This window comes from Taudactylus pleione, unplaced genomic scaffold (genome assembly GCF_031769625.1).
Source record: "Taudactylus pleione unplaced genomic scaffold, aTauple2 ptg000004l, whole genome shotgun sequence".
Taxonomy (NCBI): Eukaryota; Metazoa; Chordata; class Amphibia; order Anura; family Myobatrachidae; genus Taudactylus; species Taudactylus pleione.
The window spans coordinates 9188677-9202305 of record NW_028284407.1 but is presented as its reverse complement, the minus strand read 5'-3'; the positions used below and the strand labels follow the sequence as shown (position 1 = coordinate 9202305).

The following is a 13629-nucleotide window of genomic DNA, read 5'->3' as shown; positions in this document are numbered from 1 at the left end:
ACAACCACATGACAAGTAAGCCAATGAGATTTGAAAATGGCCTTGAGCAGCTACCTCCCTGCAGGTCACATGGTGCTCGGCCAGCCTGGGCTGCAGCTCAAATATGGTCAACAGCGACATCTACTACAGTCAGAGGGAAAGTGCTGGCCAGCTGCTCTCCCTTGGCAACCCTGGCGCACTGCGCTGATTTAAGGTTACTAATATATATATATATATATATATATATATATATATACCAACAATATTATCCCTTATGCACCTTATGTCTCAGCTACTGGTGAAACAGAACAGATCCATTCCAGAGTTTAAAGATGATAACAGATTAAAATAAATACAGTAGTGCACAAGTCACCAGAACCTCTCTTTACTCCTTTATATGCAAATAAAAGAGTCTGCTGACCTTAAGGACTCCTCTTACTTCTAGGCTGTATACAGGGAGGACATTATGGGCAGTGAGATTAGGAAGAATCCCCAGGGCAGAACCCCAGTGCATTTTCTATGACACACCTTTTAAAGTTTGCACAGCAATGTCTACATCACGTATATATGTTTTGTAAGTATAATCATTATTATTATTATTATTATTATTATTATTATTATTATTAAACATTATATAGGCATGTTGTGTATTTTTTTGTATTATTATTTTATGTAAAAGATTAGGTAAAAGCAATCATTCATGACAACTTGGAGGTGCAAAAGGTGGTGGAATTTATTAATATATATTAAAAAGAATCAGGGCGATCAATACTATTCTCATCTGCATTCCTGGGGCAGTTGGTCATTTTTTATATATATTTTTTTGCCTCTGATGCCTTTTAAAGAGTTATGCCCACGGTTACCACACACGGACAGCTATTTTATTAGCAAATCAATCGAAACTTAGTAAAGGAGAAGATTAATAGGTAAGATTTAGCATAATGGCGTTTGCAATATGAATTATTGAAAATTATCTAATTGATTTCCATTCCTGACTGCTAGAAAAAGGTCATTTTTTTTTTCATTTGAGCCCAAAACATCAAACAGTGGAAGTCAAGTTTTTCTGCCACCTAAACTATAAAGTTTCACGCAACTCTATGGTTTTTACATTCAGCTTCTGAAATATCTCAGATTGGACTTGTCAATATTAATGAAAGGTGTTACATATGGACATATGGTAATGTATAGTGGATTAACCATCTATTTTCTACTGGACTAGGTGTACCATATATATATATATATATATATATATATATATATCTACACACACATATACATGCATTGTGCACACCTTTTGAAATGCATTGAGAACATTTATTTTATCTATCTTGTATATATATATATATATATATATATATATATATATATATATATATATATATCAAGACTGCAATCAAAACATTTGAATCAATACATTGCAAATTGTGTACACAAAGTTGATAACCCGAGATTCATTGCCAGTTGTGTGAAAATTAGGAAATTCCAAGTGCTATTGCTTTTAAGACCCCCTTTTTCACAGGCATTTTTATTTCCTATGCAGTTAAAACAATAAAATGTCTGGGTTTGTGGCAATGAGACAGACCTTTGATAAAATGGAACCCTCTCGCAGCTGTTCAAATACAACATCATTGTCAGGTTAAGAGCAACTGCCTTTTACAACTGCAATTGCAGACCCTGTGTGGGGTGTTGTTAAATAGCTCGTATGAGACCATTACAGATAGGACTTTAAGAAACATTTTACAGAAACTGTGACATGCTGGCTATCTACAACATTCAATTCGACACAATAAGATTTGCATCTGCGTTAGCAGAGAGGAGAAAAGATAAGTCCTGTCCAACAAGCAAAATGTTTTTTTTTTTTGTTTGTTTTTTTAGGCTTTGCAGAAACAGACTTTACAAATATACCCTCAAACAGCGTGCATTTCATGGGAAAGTTGTATTTATTTATTTCCTCTGTATGACACAATAGTGTTAATTCACTGATTTACACAATGCAATGAAACGTGTAACCACCAATCACCTAATGAAGGCTTATCAATTATGTATAGTTAAATAATGGATGTCTCTTTCATTAGGTATCTGAAGTACAAAATATGTAATATTTATTTTTATTCACAACAATCCAAACCAATGTCTTTTAAAAGGTAAGTAGCCGTGATAATACCAGGATAATACCTCTATGTCCAGAGCACAGCACACATTTAGATAGTCAGTCTAACTAAAATCATAGAACTAAATTCAAAATGCTATTGATTGTTAGACTAACAGATCACTAGCGTCCCTCCATTTATGGAGCAAGATGCTACCTAATAAGATGCAAATGTTTCATGTTGACGTCCTATTGGTAACACATAATACTGGCATACGTATGTAAGTTGTGTAGTTATTAATGCACTTATCCTGCAACCAAAAAATAATATCACAATGTGGTGTACTGTACAAGAACATAAAGCTTTTATACGCACAGAGTAACATTTTGGATGTCAATTATAGCATCTGTTTTATGTTACACATGCATACACACACACACACATTTTACACACACACATACTATATATATATATACATATATATATAGTATGTATATTTATATGTGTGTGTACATACATATAGGTGTGTAAGCACGTTTGTGTATATATACACATACATACATACACACACATGTCCATAAGCACCTATATGTATATACATATATATGTATATATATATATGTGTGTATGTATATATGTATGTATGCACTCACACATAAATATATATATATACACCTATATTTGTATGTGATATAAAAATCTAGATGAAGTCACATATATGATGCAAATGTACATTTATGTATATAACCTGTTCCTATATATGACGCTTCAAACACAAATGTTGCAAATACAGACTGTAGATATTGCAGTTTATTGTGAGTTTACCACTAGAGGTTTAGATGATTGTATTTGTTTGCTTGTGTTTTTTTTGGTTTGTAGTTTTTTTTTTTTTTTGTTACAACTGCGAAAATGCAGCTTTCTTCAGCCATCCTCGCCTATCAGCAGCACGGTGCACATTTCTCTACAGATAGCGTGTGACACATTAACAAAAGGTAAGTAACAAGAACATGAGGCTCGAAACATCTCTTCATAATATATAAATTAAGGAATTATGGCAAACAATGAATATTACACTACAAATAGATTCTAGTACTTGTATACTGTATATCATTCTACTATTTGAATGTTGCAAAAGGAACACATTAATTCTTTATTTAATTGACTGTATCGCTAGACGAATGGCTGATTTAGCACCAGAGAGAAAATAGGTGAATGGGATAAGTTAAAATGTAACTAAATGTAATGTTACTATTTGAATCAGAGACTTGTCATATATAAAGCAGCATGTAATAAGAAAACGTTCCCGTTAACAAATAAAGATTATCCGCATTTTAATTAGATGCTCTGATATAATTTTTTTGTTGTGCAAATTGGCATTAATTTGCTATTATTTTCGAGTGGGGTGTGGAGGGGGTCTATCAAGTCTCTTCTTCTAACCTCGGCAGCTTACTTCCTGCTTAATTTTATAACAAAGTTTATATATATATATATATATATATATATATATATATATATCTGTGCTCACTGCTGAATGGAATCATTATTACATCTATACTTATATATTTACTGGTATACTAGTGTCTGTGATTGCAATTTAAATTCCTGTTCTAGTGTTATTCCCAGCACCCTGTATTCAAGTTGTTGCGTGGATCTATCGAAATTATACAATAACTAAGATTTCGATTCTGTTAGCACCTAGAATACAAATGTAAAGCACATGTGTGGTCTACTGTTGTTTCTTTACAGCCGGGCATATTTCGCCTTAAATATATTAGTATAAAAGTTTTATCCAGTGACACTTTTGATTCAAACATTTTTTTGTTTTTATATTGATCAGGGAGAGAGCATACAATAAATTCTATCTTATTTCCCTTCTTAAATTCGATGTATCACACAAGCGTTCTTATCATTTGTAAATGTAAACAAAACTATATCGCTGTCCGTTTCCTAAACGTCTGTATTTTCTTTTCCTTTTTTTAAACATTATCAAGGCATACTCTTTTTAGAAGGAGGGCAGGGGTGGAGACTGCACAGTGCCAATATTGTTGGTCTCTGTAAAATTATATATGTCACCCATTTCCTTTGCATATTTGTGTCAAGGACGTAATACAATGAAATCGAGCTATAGATATTGAAACATATCTTACATATCTTTGTATTTTAAAAGAACTGTTGCTCTAGAGAAAAATCTAGAATCCTTATGTGACTTGGTTTCTAATTTATGAATAAAGCTGAGATATGAGTTCTAACATTTCAGCTATTTTCAGTACACCAGTCGCCCTCTTGTGGATGTTTGAAATATAACACAAGGTGTCGAACTTGTATTTGAATTGAGGTATGTAAGCCATTCATTATAATGCAAATAAAAATAAAAAAGTAAGAACACCTAAATATGCATATTATCGTTTTACTTATATATTTATAACATAGCTTAACGTGGAGGGACATGAAACACATTTGAAATATTAAGATCGCTACCATGCCTAATGATTTTATAATTAATGTGTTGTTACTATTGATAAAACCATGAAAGATCACTACTGTGTGAATTTATTCTGGTGAAGAAACAAGTATAACAATTTTTTTTTCACATACCCAGTGTGCTATAGAATGATTTCAGACAGTATGTTTGCTATATAACCGGAAACGCATTAAAACATCTCCAGTTCTATTCTATTGCAATTTTAACATAGAGACCAAACAGAGCGTAATTAATTCATGCAAATGTGGAATGTCTATGTTATGTCGACTTAAAAAAAATATAATGTTGTTTAAGTGATTTACTTATCCTATAATAAAATGTTTTAGAGTCACGATATCTCAATGCACACTAGTGGGTGGCAGCTAAGAAAAATAATAAGAAAGCCTTAAGGCATTTAATTATTCTGGAAGGTGAAAGGTTTTGACCTTGACATTTTGGAAGTTCAAAGGCAACTGCTTAGTTTTGTGCCCAAATTGAAGCAATTTTTTTTTTCTTAACAATATATTTTTTTCCTCTGTCTTTGTTCTCGACTGCTTATTGTAGGTCTGTTCTTTAGTCCTTGTCTAACTTAACTCTTTGCCAAGATAAAAACGCCCACTGAGAGTCATTGAAAAAAACCATCCCGCTTTCCCATTTCTTTCTTTATTGCACTTTGCGGAAATCGCTTTTAGCCCACCAGAAGGTGTCTAATATAACCCAATTACAGTGCTTGAATCCCCTACTTTTATTGTGTTGTCTAGACAGTTCAAGGTTTTGTAAACAGCCCAGTAGGTCATATAAAGTGAAAAAGGAATAAGCCCAACCAAATTCTTCAGCTTTCAAAATAAACAGATTTCCCAGATCCCTCACTTTTGATCCTAAAAAAACACTGAAAACACCAAATGTCATCGTACTTTACTCAAAATGCTTAAATACGCCGTAGAAGGTGCTGTCAGGATGATCATAAACGTTTAGGAACGACCAGAAGCGGACTTAAGCGGAGTATTTAGGCTTAGAGCTTTGCACTTAAACAAGTAACGGGAATGTAACATAATATGTGTATCTATACATTTTTGTCAAGTACTTTTTTTCTTATTATAATATCCGACTTTTCTATGGCTTCTGAGACTAATGAAGCTAAAAGTCATATAAAACGTTTTCAGGCTGGTGAAAAATAACATTGAAATTTTAATAAATATGTACATAAGGGGTGATATATAATGCAATAAATGGCTGACATAGATATTCAACCCTTGGAACTCGGGAAGTCATGCAATGTGTCCAAAGTAACACCATTTTACCATAAAACAATATTCACAAGAGAGCATATTTATCATGGAAATATATATATATATATATATATATATATATATATATATATATATATATATATATATATATATATATATATAGTCGTTGAAATAAATGTGTACTGTAGTCTTTGTTGCTGAGAGCCACTCTAGATGTCTGTAGTCAGTCTAATACTGTAAAATCAGTGTTATAGATTCAGGGAAGGGGGGAAAACACACACACCAATGGCTGCATTCTGTAAGTGACGTTTCCAAGACCCTTTCCTTACCAAGAAGACATCCTCCAGAGATTTGGAAATCCTCTCAAATCATGGTCCAAGTAAAAATGTAAATAGGGATCCCCAAGAATTGTTTCAATAAATTGTGCAGTGTCCTCTCAAAATAATGGATTTCCAGTGAAATACTGAAGTCGATCCCTGTTAAGTTTCTTTTCTTTCATCCTTCGGTTCTGGAACCAGATTTTCACTTGGCGGTCAGTGAGGTTCAGCATCCTGGACAGCTGTAACCTCTTCTCCTTGTTGATGTACACATTGAAGAAAAACTCCCGCTCCAACTCCCGGATCTGGTACTTGCTGTAGGGGCACCTCTTCTTCCTAAGCCGCTGGGAAGCTGCCGGATATTATTGAAGGAAGGAAAATATCTTATTATCATATTAATGTTGTGAAATTATTTCGCAGTATATTATATATATATATATATATATTTAATTATTGTGGTTTTTAAATTCTAAATAGTCAAGATTGTTTTTACGTACGTAGGCATGCATGGATGTATATATATATATATATATATATATATATATATATATACATATATATATGTGTGTGTGTGTGTGTGTGTATGTGTGTGTACTTCAGATTTTTGCATATACACACAGAAGAGGTAACACACGCACAAACACACACTGTACACTGTATATTAACTATATATGTGCTCAAACAAGATATGTTTGTGTATAAACACACTGTACGATTTTGTACATATTCTACCTATGAACACTACAATACATGGTCTCCTATTTTATGACATCCTCCAAGTAATGGAGGGAGGGTGATCTACAAAACATGATAACATAAAAGAAAATGTTCAACAAAAGACCATCTTCATCTTAAATTAGTTCCCTGTCGTAAACACGCTTTACAACGGTAAAGGGAACCTTATAGGATATATAAAACCCTTGAATGCTTATAAAATAGCATATAAAAAGGAGACTGACAACGTGCTGGCCTTGTACTCTTGCCCCCAATTGATATCCTACCTGAACTGTTGCTCTTCTCTGCTGCAACCTCCCCAGAAGGGGAACCGGGGCTATTCTCGCTTGTCACTTTCTTGTCTTGTGGAGAGGTCACTTTGCTATTAGGGCTGGAAGGTTTGAGCTCAGACTTTGCCGGCTGTTCATCCATTTCCAGCTGGTATGTTTGTGTTTGGTTTGAGTCATAAAACTGGTCAAAACCCTGTGGAAGGATCCCATTCCTCCCCACTGTGCCGTAGAAGTTAGATGGGGCACTGGAGGCTCCATGGTGGTTGCAGACAGAGTCCGATTTGAATAACACATCCGTTCTCCGGTTCGTAGGCTGGATGAGGTCCCTGTGCATCACGTCCTCACTGGGGTAGTAAGAGGGGTAACTGCCCCGGTACTGCCACTTACTGCGCTCCAGCCCATACTCCCTGAATGCCACTTCCCTCACAGGTTGCACATGAGTTAAATTGGAGGAATAGCTGAAAGTCATAGGGCAGGAGGAAGACTGGGACAAAAACGAGGACTTGGTGGAGAAATCCGATGGAGACACATAGTAGGCGCAGCCAGGCAGATACATATTAGGTGCACTGTTGTTGCAATTCTCAAACTCAGTCATCTCTCCCTTTTTGCGATTGAAAGCAACAAGGAGATTTCACTGCATTGAACAAGATCCATCTATTGCTTAAGAGGGCTTGGACAGCATCAACTAAGAAAAAACCGTGAACGTGTGCTGACGTGCAATTCATCTTGATTGATTCTAGTGGTAATTATGTCACGTGACGCCATGTAGCATGTCCTTATATCTATAAGAGCCCTGCGGAATGATACATCCCTGCACACTGCACAAAGGTGCAACACTGCTACACTCTACACGCTTTGCTTTATTCTTTTTTTTTTCCTCTTTGCAATAAAAAAAAAAAAAAGATACAATTGTACCCTCCCCAGCTGTTGCTATATAAGAAGATCTCGTATACAGCTGCTTTATACAGTACCAGGCAGCGTCCAAGACTTGCTCTCTCATTTCAAGAGTCTAGTATGAATAATAATAATAAAAAAAACACTGCTATTTAGCTGATATACAATATATTTTAGAAACAAAGCATATGATTATTACCACATTACATACATACATTCACAATAGTATATAGGGTTATCCGGAACCCAGGAGAACAAGATCATATCACATGAATATAAACAGCATACTGCTTCCTCTATCAAAAACACAAATAGTCAGATGAATGTTTTTACGTAGATACATATGTATAAAGCGAGATATACACAATACTGCTCAGTCGCACTAGTAAGACTATTATGGATCTGTATATGTGTAATAACAAGCCATAGCGATGCGCCCACATTTATTCTATCACCGAACACTTGTATAATACTAAGAATAAGGCAAATACAACGATTCACACAAAACAAAATCCTGTTGTACCTGTTACACACAGCATTATCTGCTTTATAGTTGTAATATCTGAATGCATTCCTGATACATGTAGGAGACCTGTGTGCTAGCGCAGGGAACATCCTAATAACACTTCTACATATGTTACCACACTATACTAGCGCAAACACACACTGTTTTATTCATCCATAGATATTCTGATAACTGGAGGAGATAATCCAGAAGAATATTATATATATAGATAAACACACACATATACCCGCACACACACATATATATTTATACAACATATATACATATATATATATATTTATATATATTTATAGCCTGTTATAAATATATACATATATATACACACACACACAAACAAACCATCATATACATATATATATATATATATATATATATATATATATATATATATATAGATAGCCTATGTATATATACATACACACACAAACACATATTCTACAAGCGTAAAATAAGAATTAAATATAGAAATAATAAAGACATAACTGTCAGAGTCGTAATAAGAGGAGAGTATATGGGATTGGCTTGTCAATATTGTCTAATTACATTAAATACTAAATTGTAAAAATTATTATTATTTTTTAAAACACACAACAAAAGTGCACAGCTCTACAACCAGACCAGCCTGACAACGACAACAATGAATGGCCTTGCAGACTACATATGTGTAAGAGATCATACAAGTGTGCTAAACAACAGGAATGATTCTACATCGGATCACATGACACATGTAGGAAGTTAGACTAGCGGTCATAATTACACACGCTAAATACAGTTACAACATTTACGTAGGTAAAATACACATAGAACCTAAGCGGTATGTTACTTACATAACGTACTCACATAAGCGGCCAAGACATATGGGAAGATGGCCGCTCATTTAAAACGGTAACAGTATGGATAGAAAAATTATGTATATAGTCGATAGACAGATATATAATTATTCTATCTATCTATCTATCTATCTATCTATCTATCTATCTATCTATCTATCTATCTATGTCATATCGATCTATCTATCTATCTATCTATCTATCTATCTATCTATCTATCTATCTATCTATCTATCTCATATCTATCTATCTATCAATCAATCAATCTATCTAAAATCTATCTATCTATCTATCTATCTATCTATCTAATATCTATCTATCTAATATCTATCTATCTATCTATCTATCTATCTATCTATCTATCTATCTATCTATCTATCTATCTATCTCATATCTATATATCTATCTATTTAATATCTATCTATCTATCTATCTATCTATCTATCTATCTATCTATCTATCTATCTATCTATCTATCTCATATATATCTATCTTTCTGTCTCATTGTCTGTCTGTGTGTTTGTAGGTGCCAAATAAATAAATATACGTATTTTATCCACGCACATTTCTGAATATGTCTCTATACGCATGCATTGAGCAGAACATATCAAATACTGGAGCATACACATGATGAGTGATTACCCACATATATATTATTTCAAATAATTATAACTTGCAGACCTCAGAGATACAAAAAGTAACACACACCACATAAACATACACATGCATGTAAAATCACAGGGTTATATGCTGCATTATCTCAGTATCGTTAACCACAGAAACAAATTGTGAAACACAAAATCTTGAATGTAACATGTTGGGAAATTATTTTGGCCTTTAGAGCCACTGATCTTACAGTTCGTGTCTCCAGTTATACAGTCACAACATGCAATAACCCACATATAAGATGGCGATAAGAACTGCAGGTTGTGCTGTAATGCCTGAATGTAAAACATATATATATATATATATATATATATATATATATAATAAAAGAAAGTGCAATGGGAACGAGTTGCTGCAGTTGCTCACAGCCAAAGGATATCCAATCCTGATCATACACTTTAATGGTGTCCTAGTGTGTGTATGTGATGTCTCTGCTTCTGTGCTTGGGGTATCAGCAGAGAAACCACCACACAACGAACACACAAGCCCCAGCTCCACGCACACAACAACATACAGCACACAAAGTAAGCAATATCAGCAATTTATCACATGCTCAGTGCACAGAGAACATGTATACATGACAGGGAACAGAAAATACATTACCATTAGATGTCTTGGAACATCTGCAATCATTTTCTCATTGAACACGTATTTAATTCTCAGTGACATTTCCAAGAGTTCCAATGATGCATCAGTCTTATCATTTAAATAATAATAATAAAAAATAGTTATACTTCTATAGGAAGGGAGTATATACCCTGCTATAGTTTGTGCCACCCAAGATAAGACACTAACTTGACCTTAACTTTGTTATGGCGCCCCTAGTATCTGCAGAACGTGAACAGACGCTGTCTGGCAGCTCTCGTAAAAACTGACTGGAGAAGAGATCCTGAGTCATTTCATTTATTGCCACCACAGTTCTGCAAGAAAGCTTCCCCCTTCCTCCTCACAATGTAGGTATATTTGCTTGTTTAGCTGCCACGGCTATGCCTTACCATTTAAACATATGTGTGCTCCTCCAGCCCTAGCAGCTGTACACTAAAACTCGCCTTCCACCATTTGCCAAGCAGCCTTAAGGTGCTAAGCTATGCAGACAGTCTAGACTAGTCCTGTCGTACACTTGCATTGCTTCAAATGGTCAGATTTTAATCTACTAATATATCAATCTATCGACAAAACACACAGCACATGAAGCACAATGGCATAGAGAACTGATATCACTATTTACACCGTCGCATGGATGCAATATTTACTAACACAAACAAAACGACTTTATTTATAGATACAAAAAACACGTACGTATTCGTTTTGCCTATATAGGTGCACTATCTTGTCATCTACAGGCTTTCACTTTCTCATAACAGTGACATATAGGTACAGATAGGTTTAAATGCAAAATGAATTCATTTCGTAAATATTTAATTTGATCTGAATTTTATAGCACATTGTTCCTTACTTATACTGCTTCTGTGAAATGTATTTATAGCATTTCGTGTACTATCTATTATATTTCGAATGAATGTTCTTTCATAACCTGCCTTCAATTCCACGATCTTGTTGCAGACATGATGATATCACAGATAAACAAAATGCATAATACATGTTAGGTAATCCACCTTTACTATGGAAAACGAGTAGACAGTAAATAGGAGAGCTAATTGGAAACTCTCCTCATATATATATATATATATATATATATATATATATATATATATATATATATATATATGTGTGTGCGTGTATGTGTGCACAAACATATACTGTACATGTAATATAGTGTATACATAAATACATTCATATACGTGTACACACAACACACACAAGCATATACATGTAATATAGTTTATACATAAATACATGCATATACGTGTACACACACACACACAACACAAACATATACATGTAATATAGTTTATACATAAACACATGCATATACGTGTACACACACACACACACACACACACACACACACACACACACACACACACACACACACACACACACACACACACACACACACACACACACACTCAATCATATTGGTTGCTAAACCTAGCGTTAAGCGCACAAGCACTAACAATTTGTTTTATGTATTCCTACACGTAGAAGGCTAAAGCAAAACAAAAAAAAAATATATATATTATTTATTAATGTATGTGGCGTTTCAGACAATTATTTGAGCCACTGTTGTTCCAACAATAACAAGTTTCTGTATGTGGATAGCTGTAGTATGTGGTATCCTGGGAATATAAGATACACACGTTATTTTCAGCTGTTAAAATCATTTAAGTGTTTACCAAGTCACAGCCACCAAGGGAAAGACAAGGCAATGGCACACACAGTATACTGTATATACTAATGGGCTTTGAGAGACGATTACTTCATCACGTATCTTGCTAACAGGAGAGCTAGCCTTATTAAATAATTACAAGTAATTAGACGATCATTCACCATTATTTCACTCTCATATGATTCATACAGGGAATAGATACCCAAGAAGCCAAATTCCTAAGACATCACAAAGAAAACAGTTGTTTGTGTCGCTGTGTGTTAGCCCATACTCAGCAAACTCATGGCTGTACATGTACTCCTATGATAAGATCACCTGCAGTTTTCTACCAGAAAATATTCTATATAATTCCAGGTCTTGTATTTTTTTCCCATGAACTATAATAATGTACTTTCTTATTAAAATAGAATTAAGGCTGTCGATCAAGCTAAAAAATGCAGTGCTATGTACTCACCAGAGAAAAAGAGCATCGCATACACAAAGGGGTGTGATACTCTTCATGTCTCACTGTTTTTATTTGTGCCGGAAAGATACAGAACACTTAAAATAATATATTTTAAATTAGAGAACTTGATATACGTATTAAGCTAGTTTTTGCCAATATCTCTCTCTCTCTCTCTCTCTCTCTCTCTCTCTCTCTCTCTCTCTCTCTCTCTCTCTCTCTCTCTCTCTCTCTCTCTCTCTCTCTCTCTCTCTCTCTCTCTATTATATATAAACTGGTGTGTATAGTGATATCTAGAACCCACTTCCAAATCATGTCAGATCTCGCGGGTCGAACTTGAAATTTGACTCGTTATCAAACTGAATAATACTAGAAACGTATTCGTTCAGACAATCATATAATATGACAATAATACATATTAACTGAAATAAATAATAAAATTATATTATAAACACACGCGCATATATATACACACACACACACACATATATATATATATATATATATATATATATACATATATATATATATATATATATATATAAAATACCCACGTGTGTGTTTCTAAAATAACTTTAAAATGTTTTATATATATACATATATATATATATATATATATATATATATATATATATATATATATATATATAGTGTTCAGTGTTGGACGGTTCTTTTTGTCTTCAGTGGGTAGTTTATTTTAGGTTGGTTGGTTGGGTGGGTGTCAGGGGTTCGGACATTGCCCGAGACATGAGTGAATAAAACAAACAGAAGACATAAGAACAAATGCATAACCTGTACATATGTATTAGTGCATCTGTGAATGGTCTGTGCAGGCATACATGTAAACCCATATGAACGTGATTAGAGATATCAGACTTAA

At 34.0% G+C, this 13629-nt stretch overlaps 1 protein-coding gene across 1 annotated transcript; it reads right to left on the bottom strand.

Annotated features, from left to right (window-relative positions):
• Window positions 1-5951: 5951 nt before the first annotated feature.
• On the bottom strand, window positions 5952-7725 carry HOXD11 (homeobox D11). Its single transcript, XM_088468579.1, has 2 exons — window positions 7099-7725; window positions 5952-6449 (listed from the first exon to the last, which is right to left on the bottom strand). The coding sequence occupies exons 1-2, from the start codon at window positions 7694-7696 to the stop codon at window positions 6217-6219; spliced, it is 831 nt and encodes a 276-aa protein (XP_088324705.1). The 5' UTR covers window positions 7697-7725; the 3' UTR covers window positions 5952-6216.
• Window positions 7726-13629: the final 5904 nt, after the last annotated feature.

Coding starts and splice junctions, on each gene's coding strand:
- HOXD11 (XM_088468579.1), bottom strand. CDS start 7,696: ATGACTGAGTTTGAGAATTGCAACAACAGTGCACCTAATATGTATCTG. Junction 6,450..7,098: donor AGAGAAGAGCAACAGTTCAG/GTAGGATATCAA, acceptor AATATCCGGCAG/CTTCCCAGCGGCTTAGGAAG.